The following is a 26,241-nucleotide window of genomic DNA, read 5'->3' on the forward strand; positions in this document are numbered from 1 at the left end:
AATTTTGGTTCAATTTGCTTGATTAGTTCTAGAGTTATGCTCCGCATAACACCTTCCAGCACCACGTTGAAGAGCAGACAGGAGAGTTCATCACCTTGTCGAAGTCCCCTGAGAGTCTCAAATGATTCCGACAGCTCACCTGAGATCCGCACACTGCACCGCACACGCGTTCATCGTTGCCTGAATCAGTCTTGTCAGCTTTCGGGGAAAGCCGTGTTCGTCCATGATCCTCCATAGCTGTCGCCGGTCGATTGTATCATATGCGGTTTTGAAGTCAATGAAGATGTGAAGGTGTGGAGACCTGGTACTCGCGGCACTTTTGATGTATCTGCCGCAGTGTTAAAATCTGGTCTGTCGTCGAGCAACCGGGCATGAATCCGACCTCCCACAAATCTACTGACTATTGGCGATAGACAGCGGAAAAGGATCTGAGACAGAATTTTGTAGGCACCATTGATTGTGATGGCACGATAGTTCCCACAATCCAGCTTGTCGCCTTTTTTATAGATGGGCAGATTACCTCGTCCTTCCACTCCTCCGGTAGCTGCTCTGTGTCCCAGATCCTGACTATTAACCGGTACATACACTCTAGAAGTTTTCCCGGACCTCATTTGAAGAGCTTCGCTACGAGGCCATCCTTACCAGCTGCTTTGTGGTTCTTGAGCTGATTAATGTCCTCCTTTACTTCACCCATGTTGGGGTGGTACGTCTTCGTTGTTCACTGCACTGGTGTAGTCCTCCTCAACGCCGTCTTGGTCTCCTGTCTGCGCGCTGTTCAGGTGTTCATCGTAGTGCTGCCTCTACCTTTCGATCATCTCGTGTTCGTTCGTCAAGATACCTCCTTCCTTGTTTCTGCACATTTCGACCCGCGTCACAAAGCCTTTGTGCGAGGCGTTTAGTTTCTTGAAGAACTTCCGCGATTCTCGAGAACGATAAAGCAGCTCCATATCCTCACACTTTCTCTTCCAGTCGGCGTTTTTTCCCGAAAGAGATGTGTCTGCTGCTTTTTCTTCAGTCTGTAGCGTTCCACGTTTTATCGAGTCGCTCGTTGCAGCATGGCTGCGCGTGCTGCGCGTGCTGCATCCTTCTCGTTCAGGAGCGCTCGGCACTCGTCGTCAAACCATTCGTTCCGTTGTCCTCGTTGTTCATACCCGATGACGGCCTCTGCCGTGCTGCTAATTACCGCTTTCAAGGTGTTCCAGCATTCATCGAGGGGAGCAGCATCCAGTTCGTCAACCACCGGTAACGCACCTTCAATATGCTGTGAGTGTGTTGCAGCAACGTTCGGTTCCATTAGTCGTCGTAGGTGGTACCGTGGTGAGCGCTGGTGGCTTATATTATTGACGACTGACAGTTTAGAACGCAGTGTAACCATCATCATGTAGTGGTCTGAATCGATGTTAGCGCCACGTTCTGACGTCGATGATATCCGAGAAGTGCCGACCGTCGTTCAAAACGTGGTCAATTTGTGTTTCTGTTTGCTGTGGTGATCTTCAGGTGTAACGGTATTGGAAGCTGTGCTGGAAGAAGGTGCTACGTATAGCCATGCTCCTGGAGGCAGCGTAGTCGATAAGTCTTAGGCTGTTTTCGTTGGTTCGCTGAACCTACCAATTACCGGTCTGAACTCCTCCTCTTGGACGACCTGAGCGTTCAGATCATCGATGACGATTTTGATGTCGTGTTTTGGGCAACAATCGTATTCACGTTCTAGCTGCGCGTAGAATTCTTCTTTATCGTCATCGGTGCTAGCTCGATGGGGGCTGTGGATGTTGATAATGCTGATATTGAAGAAGTGGCCTCGCATCCTCAATCTGCACATTCTTTCATTGATCGGCCACCAGCCAATCACCCGTTTTTGCATTTCCCCCATCACGATGAAAGCTGTACCCTGCTCTTGTGTGTTGCCACAGCTCTAGTAGATGGTATACCCACCTTGGAACGAACGCACCATCGAGCCTTTCCAGCACACCTCCTGCGGCGCTACGATGTTAAAATTGCGGGATCTCAATATTTCCGAAAGAATTCGGGCACTCGCAAGATAATTGAGAGACTTGCAGTTCCATGTTCCGAGTTTCCCATCTCTAGTCCGTGTTCTTCGCTTGGGTCTAGTCCGATTTTCTGTCTCGAATTTCTTTGTGAATTTTCCTGTGCGTTTTATTTTTGCGGATGGCTTGCAGGACCTGCATCAAGCCCCTGTCTCGCTGGAGGATCTACGTGCACAGCTCTTTTTAGAGTCCCCGCTGGCACGAAGACAGTTATCAGCCGCCCCTGACATGGGGATCAGACGCTGTTTTGAGCTGCACCTCCATGGTTAACAGACGCTAGGATAGGCCCCCTTCGCTGTCAGCATACGACCAAGATCCCACCGGGTTACCCGATCTTCACTTGATGATAATAAGATGAGCGTTTATCAACTTTCATTGAGTGGATTGCCTCTATTGAGCTGAGACTTCCTGAAAAAATAAAATTGTGGTCGATGGGCAATGTTTCAATGATCCCAAGTGCGTAGTATATCGCACCCAGTTCAGCGACATACACGGATCAAGGATCTTTGAGTTTGAATTTCACTCTATATAATATGTGATTTTCAAAACTATCTTATTTTTTGTGTTTGAGTAAATTAAAATTGAAATCACGAGTTTTTGGGTAAAAAAACATGAATAACTTTTAGTAGGATTAAGATATTGACAATTTCTGCACTGCAAAACGTTGGAATTGATTAGCTCTGAAAGTCGAACTAAGACAGTTTTGATGTAGAATTTGAAATATAGAAATTAAAGCAAAAAACCCGTTAAACCCGTCCGGAATATCTTAGGTAGCCGTGATCCTGATCTTCTGCTCCATCTATACCTGTTCCTCAGAAACGCCGATGTCAACGTTTAACGATGTTTCTCCGTTGTATTCCTGTGTCATATGCCTCCTATCCGATCGATCAACTTTTACTTAGTCGCGGCAATACATACATTTACTCTTTACAGATACACGGCCGAAGGTTGTGCAGTCCACTGATCATTTACCAAGAGCTGAGGATTGTACCGCTCATGGCAACTCCAAACGAGCTGATGATTCTGCCGGCTAATGACCATTCTATCCTGGATACTTGAGTCGAGAAAGACGCACCACGCTAGATATGGGGTACAGACTAGGGGGGCGTTGCTGATTAATGGTCAGCTGCCTCCCAATAGGAAGTATCCCGTGTCGGACACATGTACAGAGCATTGAAGACTGCAACATCCCAATTATGAGAACACTTGTGATACTAACCTCGAGCCAACCGCGAGTAATCGGTTACATATTACTAACATAGTCGTAAGCAAATATTGTCGAAATATTGAACTCCCGGCCCCGTTAGGCTGACGCCATATGAGCCTTAGAAAATATATATATATATATATATATATATATATATATATATATATATTTTTTTTTTTTTTTTTTTTGGATAAATAAAATAGAGTGAAATTCTTCAAATTCCGTCAACAGATATTTCTTATGTTTGCCCCAGAAAGAATGACAAACAAATGAAAAGAGCGTGTTTTTTGGGAAAAAATATCAATAATTTTGAGTGAAGTTGAGATATTGACTCTGCATCGCAAAATGTTGGTATTAGTAAGTTCTAAAAGTCTTCCGAAGACAGTTTGTATGTAGAATACAAATTATAAAAGTTATAGCAAAGAAAAACATTTTTTTCATGCTGATCCTAACGTAACTTAGAAAAAACTGTGCTCTACAAAGATGTCTAAAATAACTGGGACTACAACATTGTCGAACTATGTATACCTCTATCTATAACGGTAAGAAAGTTAGATTTTTCTTTTCATCTACAATTTTGGTCACCCTATTTTTGATAACATAAAAATGAGCGCCCTATCATATGTAACAACTTTGTCGAGAACAGCTTTTGTCTAGAGAATAACTGTCGAGCTCTGAATGTCAATTTCCATTTAAATACATATCCTGGACCATTATGCATTGGTAAAGAAGTGATTATGGTCGAGTGGTTTAATAATCGCGACGTCGCTGGTTCGAATCTCGTTTCTTCTTTTTTTTTGCTTTCGACTGGCTGCGTGTTGGAAAATATAAATAAGTCTCCAAATTGATTGGTCTCGTTTTCCTGACATTGTTCGTAAGCTGAATTATGACATTATGTGTTCTTGCAGTCACCTAAATGTTAGAGAATATCAAGAATTTCTTTATCATGACATTGAAATTTTGTTTAATAAGTTAAATATTTTGGTTTCATTCATTTAAATGGATTCAGACTCCGACTTCTAGACTTTGGCGTCATAGCCCTGTAACCAGCAACTATTAGAGGAACTAGTACAAATTCGGTACCCCGTGGGTAATTTTATACCCATCCGGATCTCCGGCGGTAATGAGCGCACTCTGGTGGTGAATAAAAAAAAAGTGTTCTAGTAATGTAGTACCAAACGTCAAATGCCAAAAACCCAAAATATCTGTGTTTTTTAAAAAAAAATCAAGTTTTGTCGTTTTTGAAATCTCGAAATTTTTTCATGTGCGTCTTTTGAAAAATTACTAAAAATCGAATAGTGAGCCGATTTTAAATATTAAAGCTGATTTGGATCAAGAAATTGATGTTCTTCAACGAATTCGAGTAAGTGTATCGAGATTTTAATCACAAATTTCATAGATTTAATTCCAAAGTGAAAATTCGGTATGCGGGTAATTTGGCACCCCAATATAAACAAGTGCACCCGTGGCCGAGTGGTTAGCGTCTCACATTATCATGCCGGGTGTTCGGGTTCGATTCCCGTTCTGGCCGGGGGATTTTTCGTTAAAGAAATTTCCTTCGACTTGCACTGTGGTCATGCGTATTCAAGAGCTTGCCCCTCGGAATACATTCAAGGCGTGTTATTTGGCTTAAGAAATCTCGACCAAGTATTAATAAATGACGCTAGTTAATGCATACGTTGAGACGGCAAAAGTTCCACAAGGGAACGTTAACGCCATTCAAGAAGAAGAAGAATGTAAACATAGTGTTGATGATATGCTATTCCGCCTGCACCGATTGCGAGACTGATTACTACGCTTGCGACTTTTGCAAAAGCTTTTGATTCCATGTATCTCGGGTACTCGAATTTGAGTTGTTGCACATCTATGCTCAAAACTCCAAGCCAAATCAAGATTTTTGAAATCGGTTTGCGGGGAAATGTCTGCAATAGATCTCTTCATAAGCTGACGTAATATGAAGAAATTCCAAGCATTGGCCAAGAGCTAAGTCCAAAAAAACAAAATGGGTAAGTTCTCACGTACCTCTGGAAACTCAAAAACTGAGACTCAAACGTTATAAAACAGAGTGTCTTTCAAATAAACCTGTCATCCCAGTGTGGAATTACTAGGCGCATCCATTCCATCTTCGGTTAGATATTTGGTGATTAATCATCTGATGAAGTTCTCTATATCTCAGTTGTGTGCAAAATAGTCAATTCAAGATAGTGTTTTTCCACCAAGATGATGCTATTTGCCGTTTCATCACTTTTCATGATGATATAACCATTTCACGAGAGTAAACCCGTCATACAATTAACGAACCGTCAATATCGTCTGAATTAATTATGGGCATGCTCTCATCAGTACTAAATGACGAAGCTGACGTCCGGTGAACACAGTGGATCCCATGTTGTTACGGCATGGATGATTTGATTAAGGTTCAAATGTACCGAGAACGTATGCACTCGTGTTTTAGTAATGAATGTTTTCCTCATTTCACGCTATCTCAACTCAACACCAGTTGCGCCATCGGTGCGTCCAACAAGTCAACTGCTGGGAGCCCCGCTGGGTTCCGATGTGCAATTGGAGTGTTCCGTGGAAGCATCACCTATGCCTGTGTCGTACTGGCTAAAAGGCGGCCACGTACTGCCGTCCAACTTCGCAGGAATTACCAACGGCAACTACGAGCAGGGTCGAACGAGACCGGAAATGCTACTCGATGGGTAAGGTCAAACGCTTCATTCATAGCCTGTTATATTTTTTTTCCTCTGCGCATTCATGCAATCGAATTGATTTTTTGTTCAACATTTCTTTTGTCATTTGTCCACGCACAGCCCAAAATACGGGATCACAGAAGAGCAACACGGATTCCGAACGAATATGCGCCTCGTGGTGCGTTATTTTTCGCCGAATGATGTCGGCACCTACCATTGCGTGAGTACCAATTCGCTGGGAAGAGCGGACGGTACAATGAGACTGTATGGTGAGTAGAACTCGGCAAGCTCCGTTATTTGCGATCGACCAAACTTTATTTCCTCGACGTTTCCTTTTTTTTACCTCGGTTCTACCTCATGGGATTCCTCCACCCACCATACCATACACTCATTGTAAGGATTCCTTCAAGGCCAGGGTTCTCTATTTTCTTGTCACGTTTCATTCGGCCACATTTCGTTCGACAATAGCAGTTTATCTGAAACCTTTTAGCTGACTAATAGGTGTATTCGGAAGTATGTAATTGAGGTTGATACTGTGGCTTTCGCCGTCATTATTTTTGACGTAGGACTACGTCTTTCATTTCTATACCGGGGTGTAAAATCAAAGTTTCGAAACCGATAGCGTTACGCCGGAGACCGAGATTTTGAGCGTTAATAGCTCCTGAACAACTGAATGAAACGGTATGATTAACACTTCATTCGAAAGATAAAATGTCTACGCGTTATATACTTGTTACTTTTTGATCCAAAAACTTGTTTCAATAGCCTTAAGATTGTTCTCGGAACAGGCTATTGAAATCACCAATCGGTATATAATCGAGCGCCGCTCGGGAATCCACTCAGTTCTAATTGAACAGCGATTGGAGCATGTTGTCGCTGTTGTGGTGAAGCTCTTCGTTTAACATGAAAGCGCGGATGAACGCTGTCACCAAGAGCCTGTTTGTGCACCTTAGGCCAGAAGGGAATCCATCAGGAGGAGAGTGATGCCACAAACGGTTCCCCGGGAAGACATCGCTACACACACACATACACGCGCGGAATTCTTTCCGTTTGGATGCCATTCAGCATCGAGAAAGTTCCGGAAAGATCTAATCATTTCTGGAAAATAATCTGCCAGTTCCTCTGGGAATGTAAAAATACATTCATGTGAAAGAGTTTATTTTAATGTTATCTAACCATGATTTTGTAATTTTTCAACCAAGTGTAATTAGCAGGAAAGCTTCTGAAGATTATTCTTCCCCATCAGTAGGATATTTCCGTATCCAATATTGTATGCGCACGCAATCAATTATTGCTCAGTCGACGAAAGTTTCGAGCTCAGAGAGTTCATTCCCCTCTAGTTTGCCTTCCAAATTGCCATCGTAAACTACACCTTTTCTCGATTCAATCACACACAAAAAGCATACTTAAGCGATATTCTGGTGGTGAGACGCATTCATTTTTCGTAAGGACATCGACAAGACAACATCGTTGCCTAACGTGCTGGAGGAGGTGGACGGCGAAGGATCGACACATACACGCGCGGAATTCTTTCCGTTTGGATGCCATTCAGCATCGAGAAAGATCCGGAAAATAATCTGCCAGTTCCTCTGGGAATTTAAAAATACATTCATTTGAAAGAGTTTATTTTAATGTTTTCTATCCATGTAACACTGTGACCAAATATTTTTCAATCAAGTGCTATTAACAGGTGGTTATCGAATTAGTATTAACCACTGGTGGGCTTTCAGTATCGAGGAAAATGTGGAAATATCTAATCATTGCTGGAAAATAATCTGCCAGTTCCCCTTGGAATTGAAAATTACATTCAAGCGAAAGAGTTTATTTTAATGTTTTCTATCCATAAAATATCCATATAATACATTTGGTTTTGTGATTTGTCAACCAAGTTCAGTTAGCAGGAAAGCTTCTGAAGATTATTCTTCAGAACAAGGTTTTTCGTATCCTATATTGGATGCATACAACCTTGTGCCTCCAACGCTCTCGTTTTCGAAGCCCCCCCAAATATTCATTTATTCATTCATTCAGAATGGATTTTGATTCAACTTCAAACAAACAAAATTGTATTTGCAATTTTTTTTTACTTCTTTCCTCATATGGCAAGCATATGTGAATTTTATTCATTAAATTGTGTTCTAAAACAGTGTAGCCGCATTTTTATTCTCATTGTCATTGTATCATTGATCATGGCAGTTATAGAACTTTCCTATGATTTTAGCAAAATAAAATTAATAATGGACGTTTTATTTTTTGTGTCGATATAAAAAATGTAATTTTCAATACAAGAACTATACTCGAATATAGAAATAATAAAATAAAATCAATAAAAAAAGCATTTGATATATATTTGGAAAAGCGAAATGAAAAAGCACCTAGATTACAAGTAGACAAAACATCGCGGATAGAAATATTGTGTTGACTTCGTGCGAAGATTGTGTATTAATGGTAACAACACCATAAACACATATATTACGATCACTTACGTTGATTCGAGAAAGAGAAGCATTTAATGAATAATGATTTAACATGAGTATTCAAACTGTCTTTATGAAGTCATGAAAAAAGTTGATAAATATAACCATGGTTTACGGGAAACGTTTAGGACAAAAAAAAATACAACCGTCGACCCTTATCTACCTGGACTGTCGAGATCAGGGCCCGAAATCTTCGAAGTTGAAAAATGAAGACCAACTCTACTCTCAGTAGCTTCGCTTCGACTAGAACTGCTTCGGCAGTCGCCGGCAACAAAAAGTGACTTGACTAGAAAATGAATTGACTAGCGTTGACTAGCGAAGATGACTGGTGAACTAGTCCAGTCAGTGGTTGTTTTCACTGACGCGACTAATGAATACAAATCGGCCTCTTCATTCAACTTATTTCAATCCACACTTCCATTTTCCCCTGACAGTAATTGTATACCAGCGTACACAATCTTATTTTACGTCCATATAAAGAGGAACGAAAACTTGATTTCTGATGCAAAAAAGTAGTTACCCCATCAATGGACGGGCTATTGTCTACCCATCGTGAACTCAAACCAACGAACTTAGATATTTATCAAGTACTAGTTGTTCACGTTTTTTACTAAGCGCACGTGCATAGGTCCAATCGCAGAACTGTTCATTGACTAGTTTTCTAATCTACCCTAAAAAACCCTAACCCTACCCTAAAAGCTAATTTAGCTTTTACTATAAAATTCCTAGTATTTCTACCAAAACACGTTATTATAATATCAGATTATTTACAGACTTAATTCACGTTCAAGATTTTTCAACCACTTGCAAATGACATGTTTCTCTGTTACATGGAATAAATGTTTGATACAGAAAATATAATAAAATAAAGACAGCCCCAAATCGGATAATCCCTTTCTCGAGTTTTGCTCTTATCAACACATTCGGTGATCCATTTTTATTTATATAGATAGCATAAGATATAGGAGTGCGTTTTATCACATTTAAAAAAAATGTCAATTGTCATGTTTGATTGGAATATGTTTGGTTCAAATATGTGTATTATTTTTACGGGACCCCCTCTCCATTTCACAGGGGGGAGGGTTGTCCTACCATCATAGAAACATTTCTCATATTCAAAAATCTTCACATGCCTAATGTGGCTCCATTTAATTGACTAGTTTTCTAGTTATGCAGAAATTTGCGTTTAGTATATATGGCAGGCGCCCTCCCCCACCCTTGAGAGGGGGTGAAATGTCTAACCACCATAGAAACATTTATTGCATCCTAAAACCTCCACATGCCAAATTTAATTTCGTTTGCTTGATTAATTCTCGAGTAATGCCAAAAATGATTTTTTTCAAAAATTCATAACTTTTGAACTACTAGATCGATTCATAGCAAATAAAAGCCAGCTTGTATTTTTTTGAAAACTATACTGGCAGAAAATTCGAATTCTGCTCTCGTTATTATTGATTGTATTCGTTTTTTATTGTGTTCATAGTCTCGGGACCAAGGGCGCTATATTTTTTTATATTTTTTCTGGAAAGCTGAGGATTTTTCTCATAACATGTGTCGAAACCAAAGAGATTTTTCGTTTTTGAATTATGATTTTTTAAAGTTAACCGATGGTTCGAGAAATCAATGTTTTCCTCTTTTTTCCAACACAAAAATTCATAACTTTTGATCTACTGAACCGATTCAGATGATCGACACATAAAATTAAAGCCAATTAGATAGTATTTTTTTTTTAAATATTAGACTTGCGAAAAAAATCGATTTTGATTTCGTAATTATTTATTGTATTAGTTTTTTTATAGTTTACATGGTTTCGGGACCAAGGATACTATCTTTTTTATTTTTTTTCTTGAAAGCTTTTACATAACATATCCAAAAATCGGAGATGTGTTATTTTTCGTTTTTAAGTTATTATTTTTCAAAGTTAACATGTTTGCAGTCTTCGTTCAATATTTCTATGCGACTAGACAGGATGTATGCGACTAGAATTCAATTAATTGGCAAATGTGTCATTTTTTTCAAAAAAGACCAGGTGATTGGCTTTAATTTGATATGTCGATCATCTAAATCGATCTAGTAGTTCAAAAGTAATGAATTTTTGAAAAAAGTCATTTTTGGAAAAAAAAAAAAAGAGGAAAAAGCTGATTTTTCGGACAACCCTAAAATTGAAATGGTCACCCTACTGATAAAATAAAATAATACGGGTTTAATGTTTGCGAGAAAGTCTCTAGTTGCTAATACTACCATAAGGCGTTGAAATTATTCAAATATTTATGTTTTTTACCGATTTTTCTCAAAGAGAAATTATGATCATGGTTTGTCCACCTCTGATCATGGTTTGTTCAAAAAATGGTGCTGCCATACAAATCAAAAACAAATTTCTGCATACTCGAGAATTAATCGAGCAAACGAAACCAAATTTGGAATGTGGAGGTGTTAGGGTACAATAAATGTTTTTACGGTGATTAGACACTCCACCCCCTCTCTTTAGAGGGGAACAGTCATACAAATGAAAGACTAATTTCTGTATAACTCGAAAACTAATAAAGCAAATGGAGACAAATGTGGCATACGAAGGTTTTAGGGGACACGAAACGTTTCTATGGTGAATAGACACTCCTCCCCTCTCTCTGAGGGGGGATGAGGGACTGCCATACAAATGAAGCATACATTTCTGCATAATTCAAGAACTAATCAAGCAAACAGAACCAAATTTCGCATGTAGAGGCTTTTGGGGAGCAAGAAATATTTCTAAGGTGGTTCAACACTACTCCCACCTTTCTAAGAAGGGGGGGGGGGGTAGGTATTATCTGCTATAGAAATAAAACATAAAATTCTGCATAACTCGAGAACTAACCAAGCAAATGGAATTAAACTTGGCGTAGGTTTTAGGGAGCAATAAATATTTTTATGGTGGTTTGACACTTCTTTCTCCTCTCTAAAGAGGAGAAGGGAAGGGTGCTGAACAACTCGAGCACTAATCAAGCAGATGGAATCAAACTTAGCATATAGAGATTTTAGGGATCGATAATCGTTTCTATGGTGGTTCGACACTCCTCTCCCCTCTCTACGGGTGGGCTGTCATACAAATGAAACACAAATTTCTGCATAACTCGAAAACTAATCGAGCAAATTGAGCCAAATTTGGCATGTGAAGGTTTTAGGGGGCACGAAACGTTTCCATGATGAATACACCTCTCTAATGGGGCTGCAATACAAATGAAATACAAACTTCTGCATAACTCGAGTACTAATCAATCACAATTTGGGATGTGAGGGTTTTTGGGTACGAGAAATGTTTCTATGATGGTATGACACCCCTCCCTCTTCTGGAATGGAGTGGGGGTCCCATAAAAATATTACAAATATTTCAACCAAAAATATTCCAATCAAACATTACAATTGAAAATTTTCGGAAAACTCTGAAGGAATAAGAGAAAATTCTGAAAATTAAATTCCCATATGTTCTACAATTACATAGTGTTGATAGTCCATTTGAAGTTTGCGCTAACGAAATATTCTTATCTTCTTCTATCTATACCAATAAAAATGGATTGCCGAATGTGTTGATAAGAGCAAAACTCGAGGAAGAATTGCCCGATCATATTTTCTGTTTCAAACATTTATTCCATGTAACGGAGAAACATGTTATTTACAAGTGGTTGAAAAATCTTGAACGAGAATAGTGTCTGAAAATAATCTGATATTATAATGATGAGTTTTGGTAGAAGTACTAGGAATTTTATAGTAAAAGGTAAATTCAACGGGGTCGATTAGAAGATCAATCAATGAACAGTTCTGCGATTGGACCCATGAACTTGCGTTTAGTAAAAAACGTGAATGTTTGAAGGTATTGATAACAAAAAACAATTTTTTGGCGGGACGAAATTTACCTTTATAGTATACTATATAATTTAATTTATATAGTATACTATAAAACTACTGTAAATCATGAACAAGACAATTTTATTAATATTGGACAAAGTGTGCTGGATTAGAGCATTCAAAAAAATTGACAAACCATGATCATATTTTCGACTGGACAAACCAAAATCGTTTACCTTATATAAGAAACGTCATTAAACCTAGTGTTAACGAACATTTTGTAGATCTTATAGTTTTCAAAGTAAGATTTTTCGGAAAAAAAAGTTGAAAAAAATCAAAATTCAAGTACGCAACTGGTTAATGCAAATCGATCTCTCGTAATGAAAATTATATATAATCAAGACGAGTTTGGGTTTTGTTGAAAAGCCCCAAGTTTCTAGTTGCAATTATTAGCAACCAAATTTTATGTTCATGGTATGATGGTTGATTAAAAATTAGCTCAAATGAGGGGCGCGTTTACAACAATAGAAGATGGACTTTATAAACCTTTAAAACACGTGAATCCTTAATAGTATCCTATAAAACTACCGTAAATAATGAAAAAGACTATTTAATTTACATGTTTGAAATTTTAAATACCTGATTTGACACATATGCGCTGTACTAGAGCATTAAAAAAATGGACAAACCATAATCATATTTTGTAATGGATAAACCAAGATCTTTTACCTTATTTATGTTTTCTGTTGAAAATTTCAAGTGAATTTTTGAAAAAAAAATCATCGGAAACAAAATATTTTGAAAATTTAAATTTATTTTTAAAGAAAACGTATTTTTTGAAATTCTTAAGAAATAGATATGAATAGCCCTTACAATTTCCAACAAGTCACCCATACATCGGAAGATGGGAAAAAGTTTCTCGAACAACAACTTTTTCTTGTTTTTCTTTGAAAAATTACTATTAATGTTTAATTCGTAACATATGTATGTACAAATTATCGTGTTTCACATGCTCTGCTAACTTATTTCTATTCAGAAACATGTCATCAACTTGTCAAACCTGACAATTTACACACAAAAATGTAACGAGTAAAACATTTTTTTTCCAGGGGTCTCCATACCAAAATGCTCTATATTTCAGAAACTATAAAATATAGAAAGTTGACGACTTCGACAAAAGTTCTTATTTTAATAAGATCTAAAACCTTGTCGAATGCACTATATTGCTATCTTGACTTTAAACTAAATAAGTTTTAGTTGTAATTTTTTCAAAGAAAACATGAAAATATTGTTGTTAGAAAAACTTTTTCCCTGTAAAAGTGCCTATCTTTCGATGTATGAACGACTTGTTGGAAATCGTAAGATCTATTCATTTAATTTTTTGGGGAATTTAAAAAAAAATAATTTTTGAGAAAAAATAAATTTTAATTTTTGAAATGATGTTTTTTTCAGCGAATTAATAATTTGGTATTTTTTTTTATGAAAATTTAAACAATTTTCTACATTTCATCCTTTGATTCGAATTTTGTAGGCATTATAGTTTTTGAGTAATATTTTGTTTGTAAAAAATCAAGAAAAAAATTGGCTCTTTTGAAAAGGTAGTCCAATTCTTATTTGAATACTAGTTGACCTAGCAAACTTCGTCCCACCCAAAATTTGTTTTTTGTTATCAATACCTTCAGACATTCACGTTTTCTTGCTATGAGCAAGTTCATGGGACCATCGTAGAACTGTTAATTGATTGATCTTCTAATCGACCCCATTGTATTTACCTTTTACTATAAAATACCTAGTATGCCTAACAACACTCATAATTATAATATCAGATTATTTTCAGACACAATTATCGTTCAAGATTTTTCAGCCACTTACAAATAACATGTTTCTCCGTTACATGGAATAAATGTTTTATACAGAAAATACGATAGAATATAGACAGCCCTAAATCGGACAATTCCTTTCTCGAGTTCTGCTCTTATCGACATATTCGACAATACTTTTTTATTGGTATAGATAGAAGAAGATATAGGAGTGCTTTCATCGTGCGTAGAACATATGGAAAATTAATTTTCCTTTTTTCCTTTTTTCCTTCAGAGTTTTCCGAAAATTTTCAATTGTCAAGTTTGGTTGGAAAATTTTTGGTTGAAATATGTGTAATATTTTCATGGGACCCCCTCTCCATTTCAGAGGGGTGTCATACCATCATAGAAACATTTCTTATACCCAAAAACCCTCACATCCCAAAATGTGTAGAGACCCCCCCCTAGAGAGGGGAGCATGAGAGTCTAACCACCATAGAATCATTTATCGCACCCCGTATGCCAAATTTCGTTTCATTTACTTGATTAATTCCCGAGTAATGTAAAAATTTGTGTTTAATTTGTATGGCAGCCCCCCCTTAGAGAGGAGGGTGGAGAGTCTTACCACCATAGAATCATTTATTGTAGTCTAATACCTCCACATGCAAAATTTGGTTCCATTTGCTTGAATAATTCTCGAGTAATACAGAAATTTGTGTTTCATTTATATGGCAGCCCCTCCTTAGAGAGGGGGGTGGATAGTCTAACCACCGTGAAAACATTTATTGCACTCTAAAACCTTCACATGCGAAATTTGCTTTCATTTGCTTGATTAATTCTCGAGTAATGAAGAAATTTGAGTTTCATTTGTATGGCAGAGTCTAACCCTCATAGAATCATTTATCGCACCTTAAAACCTCCATATGCCAAATTTCATTTCATTTGCTTGATTAATTACCGAGTAATGTAGAAATTTGTGTTTAATTTGTATGGCAGCCCCCCCTTCGAGAGAGGGGGTGGAGAGTCCAAACACCATAGAATCATTTATCGCACCTTAAAACCTCCATATGCCAAATTTCGTTTCATTTGCTTGATTAGTTCCTGAGTAATGTAGAAATTTGTGTTTAATTTGTTTGGCAGCCCCCCCTTCCGTGCTCCCGTGCCCGAGTGGTTAGCGTCCCACATTATCATGCCGGGGGCTCGGGTTCGATTCCCGTTCTGGCCGGGGGATTTTTCGTCAAAGAATATTCTTCCGGTTTGCACTGTGGTCACGCGTATTCTAGAGATTGCCACTCCAGAGTACATTTAAGGCGTGTTATTCGGCATAGAAATCTCAACCAAGTATTCGTAATAAAAATGACACAAATAATGCTACTCTTAGATGGCAAAAGTTCCACTGGAACGTTAGTGCCATCCAAGAAGAAGCCCCCCCCCTTAGAGAGGGGGGCGAAGAGTCTTACCACCATAGAATCATTTATTGCAGTCTGATACCTCTACATGCAAAAATTAGTTCCATTTGCTTGAATAATTCTCGAGTAATGCAGAAATTTGTGTTTCATTTATATGGCAGCCCCCGTCCCCCCCCCCTTAGAGACGGGGGTGGATAGTCTAACCACCGTAAAAACATTTATTGCATCCTAAAACCCCAGTGTGTCTAAATTGGTTTCATTTGCTTGATTAATTCCCGAGCAATGTAGAAATTTGTGTTTAATTTATATGGCAGCCCCCCTTAAAGAGGGGGGGGGAGGTGTCTCAAACTATCACGAAAGCCTTCCCCGGCCCCAAAAACCCCTACATATCAATTTTCATATAGATCGGTTCAGTAGTTTCCGAGTCCATAAGAATCAGACAGACAGAAATCCATTTTAATATATATAGATTTCAAGTGTACAAAGTTGCTTAACACGTTGAGCGCCGCGTTGGTCCCTAGGGGCCGACATTGAGATTTTTGGTAGGAAAGCGCTGACTGACAGTTACAAAATAAGAAAATAAAAATATATACGGTTTGTGCTCGGAAGTTTTGCTAAATGTGAATACTTTCTAGTTAAATTTCTGACTATTTTCTATCTATACAATATGTATCTTTGGGAGCTGGGACCGGCAAAGATATTGTGCAAATGATCTTGATGCGGGTTGAATGTAAAGCGCAGCAAGAAAAAATAGGGTCTCAACGTGTTAAAAGACCCACAACGTTTCGCTGCTATCTGAGATGGTGCTGCCAACTCCTAAGATGAGTTGGCATGAAATTCGTCTATAACAGATAGATATATATCACTCAGTCATAGAGAAATACGAAAATCACCATAAAAAGCTGGAAATATCCAGGAAAAACTGAAAGGTTAGCAACTCTCACTGATGCTTTAATTTTGTTGCACAACTGTTACGAACTATTAAATAACTGAAAAGGAGAAATAAATGCGCCTAATACTGCGTAGATGAATTACCGCTGAATTACAGGGTAAGTCCATGGCACTCAATTAAATATTCTCTTCAAAGCGCATGAATTTGTTTTAGTGTACACATGCTCCAATATGCAATTATCCACCTTGAACACATCATAGGTGAAAAGCTGAAGTTGTAACTCAAATGCAAATGTAAAATTCTCTCAGTGATTCAACAAAATCGTCATAAAGGGTGTGTCACATCAAATTACATCACGGAAAAAACGCTGTAGAAATTTAATTTTTTGGAATTATATCTTCAGCTTTCGCTTATAATCAGATAAGAGTGTATAGATCACGTTGGCCATGCTTCACTGTCAATTTTTCGTAAATTTGGAAAAATGTCGTCGAACGAAAAAGAGCGTCGTGAATTAATCCTGCGCACTCATTTCGAGAATCCGGAGTTGTCACATCGGGACATCGGTAAGATGCTGGGAATCGTCCAATCCACGGTTAGCAGAGTACTAAAACGATACTTCGAGAACCTTACCATCGACCGGAAGGTGAAGAATGGCAAAATTGGATGCTCCGTCAGTGAAAAAGATCACAAGCGCGTAGTTAAGCAGTTTAGACGTGATCCGAGAAGTTCGGTCCGGGATGTCGCCAATAAGCTGAATTTGTCAAGTTCATTCGTCCAGCGGACCAAGCAACGGGAGGGCCTGCGTACATACAAGGTTCAGAAGGCTCCTAACCGCGACGAAAGGCAAAACATGGTGGGGAAGACGCGAGCCCGGAAGCTGTACACCGAAATGCTGACGAAGCCGCATTGCCTGGTAATGGACGACGAAAACTACGTCAAAGCGGACTTTCGTCAGCTGCCGGGCCTGTTGTTCTTCTCCGCAGAGGACAAATTCAGCGTTCCGGAGGAGATTCGCAAGCAGAAACTATCCAAGTTTGCCAAAAAGTACATGGTGTGGCAAGCGATCTGCTCTTGCGGAAAGCGGAGCGCCCCCTTCGTGATGACCGGCACGGTAAACGGACAGGTTTACCTTAAGGAGTGCCTACAGAAGCGCTTACTACCACTATTGAAGCAGCACGAGGGCCCGACCATCTTCTGGCCGAATCTCGCTTCGTGCCACTATTCAAAGGACGTGTTGGAGTAGTACGAAGCCAACGGGGTCACCTTCGTGCCAAAGGAAATGAATCCTCCCAACGCGCCGGAGCTTCGCCCAATAGAGAAATATTGGGCGATTATGAAGCAGGCCCTCCGGAAGAACCCAAAAGTTGTCAAATCGGAGGCGGACTTCAAGAGAAAATGGATTTCTGTTCAAAAAAAAAAACTACAACCTAACGTTGTACAGAACCTTATGGACGGGGTAAAGAGGAAGGTGCGAGCATACGGGCTTGGGCTCGAAGTATGAATAAAAAGAAAATGCCAAAAGTTGTTTAACAGTTTTTATTTTTCTGTCTAAAATTTTCAAAAGGATCGGTCTACTGGGCGAATTTCTACAGCGTTTTTTCCGTGATGCAATTTGATGTGACACACCCTTTATTTATTAGCTTAGGCAATCTCGTAGAAAATAAGTTCCGCATCTTTATCCACCCATCCAGCATTTACGATTGATCTTCTCACTGAATTTATTTTGTCAAATATTTTAAAATACGAACACATCCAAATATGATCCATCAACCGAGCTCCTTACATGTAACTATGCTTCTACTACTCGCTCTTGCATCATGTGGACTTACAAACGAACATGATTGTGTCAACAATAAATCCTCTCCCAAACGGGAAATCAAGTGATGTGTATTTTTCAGCATACAAAATGAGAAACAAAATATATTCCTTGAGCATGTCTACCAAATTTTTTTCTTCTCCTTCTTTTCTTGATTTCGAGGGGTCGGAGAAGCGGCTTAAATTGAAAATATGTTACAATATTTTCGTTTCAAATTACGACAAGTCCTGCTGCATCGAGCGAATCTTGTGTACTTTCGGCAGAGAATTTATTTTCGTCTAGCTATGATGATTTCTCCGACTCGTACTGAGTAATGCATTCAACGTCACAAATAGCAGAATGGAGCATAGAGAAATATAAAAGACACCTTGGCATGTGAAGTAACTCCTTTGTGGGACATTCGATTTCGAAGGGAGGAGGGGGAGAAACACGGATGGGTGGTTTATTTCTCTCATGCTTTTGATTGCTTTTCCGTACATTTCCAATCCGTTGCCTGACAAACCAACGAGTGCGGTATGGCATATCAAATGGGACTTCTTCGTCACTGTTTTCTGGGTATCACAGACGAGTACCTTCTTCCAAGGCCATCCAAATTCAGTCTGGTTGCTGTGGATCGGTAAAGTTAGTTCTAGAGACTACGGATAGACACTCTTGCTCTCTCTCGCTTTTTCTCGTGGAGAACATATCTTTTATGTTAGAACAGCAAGCTCAAGTTTACGGTTTAGTTTGTTCATTTTTTGCCGTTCTGCAATCTATCATAATCTAAAAGCTTTATTGAATTTCCATTCAAATCACGATTCTATTGTATTTATGTCTTTATGAAAAGTGCTCCATCGTCTCCATATCTTGCGTAGCGTAGGTGTAGCAAAGAGTGACAGTGTTGAGATGAAGAATTTTCCTCACGATTTGCAGGAAGGTGCGAGATATAACGCTTGAATGAAGCGTATGAAAAGGCGAACGAATGCAGGGCGAGAGGACACCATACAGATGGAATATCTCCCTTCGCCAGGTATCTCCGACTGCATGGGGATGGCAAAGGATTGAGAAAAGGAATGCCATTTCTATGTCATGCCTTGAATAGGACTCGCGATGCAAATTGCTGATTTCCAAGTTTTATCCCTGAAAAGGTTTTCTTCTGTCGAGTGTCATTTCTGTTGGCAAAGGCTGGGACACTTCGGAGCTAGTTATCTCATCTCGGGAAATTCACTGTCGACATAGAAACGGGATTTGGTTTCATTCTAATCTTATGCTGGTGGGATTCATGACATGGATTTTCATACCGTTTTTCAGTGAGTAGCTGTTGGAAGTAAACAGCTTGAGCTTGAGATTGAGCCAAGGTAGATTGTGCTTAACGCTTGGGAACAATGGAACCTTCTCATGTTCGATAATAACGGATTTTTAAATGTCAACTCTGGCTATGTTAGTTTTTCGTTTTACAACTTCCAGACAAAATTAAATGTCTAAATTATATACTATTTAGGCCATCCTAGGGTGTCCTTCATACATGACCGTGTATGCGGCAAATTACGGTCCACTGGATCCTCAGAAAAGTAACGAAATATATGCTACACATCCTTAAAACGACTTAGTATAGATATTTAATATACCGGAAATTTATTTTCTGGCTGGTAATGCAGATTTCACGAATAATTGTAGAGTAGTCCATTTGTTGAACAATTCGTTATGAGGAGATTTCTCTAACTCGACTGGTTTTTTGGACCACACCAAGTCATTTTTTTATGATTCTTCATCATAGACTTCATAACGTATAGTACACTGAAGAAGACGATGTTTTGCCACCAAGTAACGAGAAAATAATTCTACTGTTACTTACAATTTTCTCCTGATGAAACGTCTTTCAAATTCTCCGCTGGATTTTGATTAACTCATCATTCTCATCATAGACTGAGAGGGGAAAACCCAAAGGTGGTCGAGCTCAATCAAAGCAGCGTTCGCACCTCGTAAAAGTTAACAAAAGTCATAAAATGTTGAAGCTTTCTTTTCGCACCCACTGTGGAGGAAACTATTCCTCGGTGTGAATCTCTCCAGCGAGCTTGCAAATATTATCATCACAGGACTATGAAAAACAACTCGGCGGAGAAAAAAGCAAACAGAGTGTTGGCGAGGATTTATGCTTTGGCAGCTCTTATGCTGTTTTAACCTCGAACGTCTGCCAACGGGACGATACTTCGATGAAGGACTATTCTGATTGAACGGAAAATTAACGGAGTGTAACATGATATAAAAAATTCTCGCATTCTTGAGGAAACATTTACAGTTTAACTACAAAGTCGCGAAACTTCAGCAAATGACATATCTAGCAAATCAAAAATAAAATGAATATATTAAAAAAATCACATCAAATCAAATCAAAAATAAAATGAATATATAACAAAATGACAAGTATGTTGGGATAGGGTAGGATGAAAAAAAATATTATTTTTGCATAAAATTGAGACGCTGAACATGATTCAAATAATTCGTTTTAATTAGAATGGTCGGCGTTAAGGCAGTATTCTAGTCTAGAAATTTGATAAAATTCAATTTTTTCCTTCATATTTCTGTAGTTTAGGCATTCTAGAATATACTCTAGAAAAGACTTATCGAAAACTTATTATTCACCGAGTTAAAGCCATTTTAGTGATGCGGTATCTAACCTGGTATGACCATAACAATGAACGCGTTTTTTTCGAAACTAGTTTTATCAAACGATATCTCGAGTTCTACTGAACCGATTCATGTCGAATTTATATGACTATAATCTGCATGCATCTCTCTTTCGCATGAACCCCTGAAAAACAATATTTTCTAAATTTTACTATTTTTAAAAAATCGGAAAACGTAAGAAAAAACGATCTAAACCACATTTTGTTTTTCAAACTACCGCCATTTTGTTAAAAAAGATGTTTTTGACTTGTCCGAGGTTCATGCGATAGCGGCATCTTTACTGATTCAGAATCTGTCCGATTTTTTTTTGTTTCAGATAATCAGAAGAGCTGGAATCGTGTACGCCATGGCACAACTTTATTTTTTGAACCCCTTAACTTCATCAGCTCTTAACTATTATCGATTTATGAATATTTTTTCTGCGTTCAATTTTTGTTTTGTTGTTAAAAGATAGATGAACAAATAATGATATAATGGTTGATAAAAATATTATTTGTTTTATTTTTATGGAGCTCGAAAAAACGTTCGAAATTCGTGTCTCTACACTAGAATACCTCCTTAAGTCAAAACAAACCAAGTGACAAATTTGAGCAAAAATTAGATGATGATAGTTTTAGATTAATATTTTTTCAGGTGCACTATGTTGTTATCTTATTTCATGAATATTACAGACAGCATAGGTTACAACATACTTTTTTTTTCGAATGATTAATGTCGAAATTACATTCTGTAAAATATGTACCGGGAATCTGTGATTCTGAAGAAAATGCTTTACCATCTAAAATTATAAATTCTTAAGCAATACAATTTATTTCCAACGAACAATCCAGTCATCGAAATACTTTTTATAACTGTATTTTGAGTTTTGGAAATATGAAAAAGTCACACTCATGTCTCGTCGCAAATAATTATCATTGGAATTTTATCGTTCAAGCATATATTTAGCCCCTTGATTGCGATGAATTATTTTAAGAAAATTTAGTTCTTTTGGCACTAGCCGTCCTGCGACTTTACAAGCTTTTCTCATGTCCAAAACATCAACCAAAAAATGACGAACAGTCTCTGAGAGATTCAATTCACGGGTTAGCTTTCCCAAACTTATATGAGCATTCCTTTCATTTTGTCGATTTTTTCCTCAATTGAAGAGGTGGTTGGTCGTCCTTGACGTCCTTGAAATAGTTCATTTCGTCTTGGCCATTTTTGAATGCCCTCTACCATTCATAAACCCGTGTTTTCGACAAAGTTGAGTCACCAAAATTATGCTGCAACATTTTCAACGTTTCAGCCTTCGAACAATAGCATAATCCGTATTAAAAATTGCCTAATTTTTAATTTTTAAGTTAATTTGTTGTCCTCTCTGGAGCCACTAAATGTTGCATCTGCCTGGTTAGGCTACGCGAAGATTGGGGGAAGGGGGGGGGGTGTTATTGACGCTTTATAAGACACTTGCGGTAAGCCAGATCACGTAGAACGCACAACTGGCGGGATGCGCTTGCTGGTGAGATCCGGTGGGACCACGTCTTAGGTCCCTGGCAGGGCAGAGTCAGATAGTGAAGAAAACTGGGGGAGGAGGAGAAGGGAGGAATAGGTGAATCCTTTTCTATTTGGGTGTTGCTTCTAAAGCTGACGGGCCGGTCCTTCCTCTGGATAATCCTTTGGTGGCTGTGATATTGATTGATTGATTGTGTTCTGCTCGAATGTGTCTGAGAGTGAGTGTACCACGACGCGTCTGCGTTCGTGGCCCTGATGAGAGTGAGAGATTTATTCAGGTAAGGTAAGGTATTGTATTATAGAGACTTTAAACTTTTTCAGTTCATTCGTCTCTAGCCTTGAGAAAGGCCTCGATCCCTCGCCGTCCAGCTCGTCCAGCAATGATGTTGTCCAGTCGGTGTCCACGCAACGAATGATGGATTTATTCAGTAACTATTGGGTTCTTTTATAGAAGAATTTTCCCTGTATTGCCTCTTGTTCATGGCCTTTCTTATGTTATGCCAGAAGGACGTAGCTAGAGAAACTAGGAATGATTATATTCCTAGCCCAGATGGGGATCGACGATAAGATTGTTTCTACGCACGCAGGCGCAAACATCCTAATAATTTCTTTGCTTATTGCTTTTGTTTATTGAACCCATATAGTATTCAAAAAAGACAGCCATCCCATGTCAAACCGATATAGTGGTTTCCAGATTATCCTGAAAATTGGTACTTTTGATCCTTATCGCAAAATATTAGGTTCGAATTTTATCAAAAAAAAACATGGTATCGGGCCCAAAGGCCCTATTTTTTATATTTTTTTCTTAAGTTCTTGATTTTTCAAAATCATAGTTTTTTCTTTATCCGAATTTTTTTTTAAAGGCTCCTATGCCGTCAGCCTGACGGGACCGGAAGTTCAATATTTTGAGATTTTTTCTTATATTCTATGTTTGTAATATGTAGCCGATTACTAGCGGTTGGCTCGAGGTTCGTATTACAAGTGTTCTCATAATTGGGATGTTGCAGTCTCCAATGCTCTAAACGTGTGCCCGACACGGGATACTTCCTATTGGATGCAGCTGACCATTAATCAGTAACGCCCCCTTAGTCTGTACCCCATATCTAGCATGGTGCGTCTTTCTCGACTCGAGGAATCCAGGATAGATAGAATCATAGTTCATTGGATTCAATTTGATTTGTTGATCGTCTAAATCGGTCCAAAAAAGTGGAAAAAATGGTTCCTCGGACCACCCTAAAATAGAAATGGTCACCCTGATAAAAAATTAAAAAAAACGGGTCTAATATTTTGCGATAAGAAACAAAACTACCACTTTTCACGGAAATCTGAGAACCACTACTACTGCTACCTGCTCAACGTTTGTTTTTACTTCTCCCCTCCCCTTTTCCGATGGGTTATCGCTAGCCGGAGGAGTTTATTATATTTTTTACATGTTAGAAGATAGAGCGCGGTCTCATCACAAGCTCTATGGCTATGCAATGAAGTATTTTTGGGAGCTGGGACCGACAATGATGTTGTGCAAATGCTCTTGATGCGGGCTGAATAGAAAGCGCAACAATAAAAATTCGGGGCTCAACGTATTAGGTAGATGGTTAAATCAAGTATATTGTAATCTCGAGAAATCGGATAAATGAAAAAATCTCTATTGATGATGAGCATTCGGGAGATAAAATAACTTGGCGTGACGTGTCTGGAGAATACGACGGGTGGGATAAGACCTACCATTTCCGCGTTTCCAAGTATATTTTGACCGGTTTCGTAACTTCATTGTGTCTTTGCTCGTATTGTGGCCGTTTTTCCTTAGTGCACGGCTCAAATGCATCAATTGTCGTCGGTAGAGGTCCCACGTAATGGTTTCATTCGGGTTTAGCAGCTCATAGTACACCACACCCAGCTGGTCCCACCAAATAGACAACATAACCTTCTGGTCGTAAATATTTCGCGCGGCCGTTGATGTTGATGCATGGCCGGGGTATCCATACGTGGCCCGACGTTTAGGATTATAGTAATGGACCCACTTTTCATCGCCAGTCACGATTCGATGCAAAAAAACCCTTTGTTCTATGCCGTGGGAGCAGTTCCTCACGTGAAAAAACGACGTTCGACGTCTCGTGGCTTCAATTCATACGGCACCCAATGTCCTATCTTTCGGATCATTACGATTGGTTTTAAACGATCGGATATGGTTTGCTGAGCTACTCCAAGTGTATCTGCAAGTTCTCGTTGCGTTTGTGATGGATCTTGATCGAGTAAAGCCTCCAATTCTTCATCTTCAAACATTTTTGGCGTGCCGGAACGTTTTTCGACTTCCGCGTCAAAATTACCACTTTTAAACCGTGCAAACCACTTCTGACACCTTCGATCAGTTGGAGCATGGTTCCCACAAACTTCCACTAAAATGCGATCACTTTCCGCAGCTTTTTTCTTCATATTGAAGTAATAAAGTAACACTCCCCGCAAAAACACTCTGGTTGGCACGAAATTCGACATATTTGAAGTGGCAAAAAACTATGTTGTTAACGCTTCAACTTTTTGACATATACTGAAAAAGACGCACAATAACAGTAGCTTTCCAACGAATGTCTGGAAATTTTATTCACTGGAATAATAATCAAGTTACGCTATCTGTTGTAAAACCGAAGAAACTTACCGGTACACCTAATGGAAATACGAATGAAATAAGAACACTTCATTTCGTAATATATACTTTATACAATTCGCTATGTTGTGAATGTTTTCAACTCGATACCAAGACATATTAATCGAACAAGAATTTAGAAGAAACAAAATTTAATAGAAACATTATTTCACACGTTGAAGCTGTATTTTCCTAACAAGTTTTTTTTTATTTTTTTGAAAACGATTTTGACTTACGAAGTCTGTCATGATCTTGACGAAGATGGACTTTTTATTTATTGTTGTTTTTACTATGGTTTTTATTTTATTTCGTTGAAAAAAATAGCCTACAGAAGTTTAAGCGTCACGCGATGCACATATATAAAGGATATAAAGTTAAAGTTTTTTTATAGCCGGTCTAGGAATTTTTCGTAAATGAAAATTTCTCGATTTCCTAAGATGAGGATAGTCATTGTCAATCCAAAACAAGGGTTGAAACAGAAAAATTCGGTGGACCAATCAACTGCAAGGACCTTGTCGGGACCGACATTTTCGACATTGCAATATTATATAAAAAATTATATCTGTAAACAAAATCAGTATGTTTTTTTTTTGCTAAACTGATATCAATGTTGAGGAAAATAAATTATCTTATAGATAACTCGTTTGTGGGGGGTCTCCGTAGCCACATTGGCTGCTCGTTCGTTTAGTAAGCGATCGATCGTGAGTTCAAAACTCAAGGACTTTATTGACCATCTTTTTGTTGTTACAGAATAACTACGTCCACGCAACAATCATCAGCGGTGGAGATCGATCCACGGTCGAAATAAGATCGATTCATCCATACAACTGCTCTGCTCTTCAAGACACATCGGCTGCTGTTCTATTAATACTCACTGGATAATGGAAGAACAGAAGGAATACTCTTACGCTGAAAAATGACAACTGTGTAATGTGCTAATTATAGATATGAAAAACATGTGACATGTACACGATTGAAATTCGACTCTGTTACAGCTAAAATGCTAATGAGCCTAAAATAAACAAAAGGGATAAAAAAATAACTCGTCTTGTTTAAAATTTTGTAGAGGAAGCAGGGGGCACATCATAATCATCATTTTATTGAATATTCTGGTTAATAAACATGATCTTTTTGATGTTATCTGATGAAGGTCTACTTCGCCCTTCGCTGCAACCTTGTCCTGGCTTCGGAAAAATTGGATCACGTGGTACTGAAGTTGCGGTAATAGACAGTATTTTAAAAATCGATTTCGCACAAGAGCGTAAAGTACGTAAAGTACACCAAAATA

General features: G+C 38.5%; 1 protein-coding gene across 8 annotated transcripts in view; it reads left to right on the top strand.

The window, feature by feature from the left end:
* LOC129775114 (lachesin-like) overlaps positions 1-26,241 on the top strand; it is a 277,293-nt gene that overhangs the window by 220,425 nt on the left and 30,627 nt on the right. For 7 of the 8 annotated variants that reach the window (XM_055779393.1, XM_055779395.1, XM_055779394.1 and 4 more), the window contains 2 exons: positions 5,753-5,954; positions 6,066-6,214. In XM_055779393.1, coding sequence (XP_055635368.1) covers positions 5,753-5,954; positions 6,066-6,214 — 351 coding nt within the window. Of the gene's footprint in view, positions 1-5,752; positions 5,955-6,065; positions 6,215-25,703; positions 25,885-26,241 lie in introns of those variants that run through there. The other variant, XM_055779397.1, reaches the window with a different exon arrangement.

The sequence above is a fragment of the Toxorhynchites rutilus genome, chromosome 3 (genome assembly GCF_029784135.1).
Source record: "Toxorhynchites rutilus septentrionalis strain SRP chromosome 3, ASM2978413v1, whole genome shotgun sequence".
Lineage (NCBI taxonomy): Eukaryota > Metazoa > Arthropoda > Insecta > Diptera > Culicidae > Toxorhynchites > Toxorhynchites rutilus.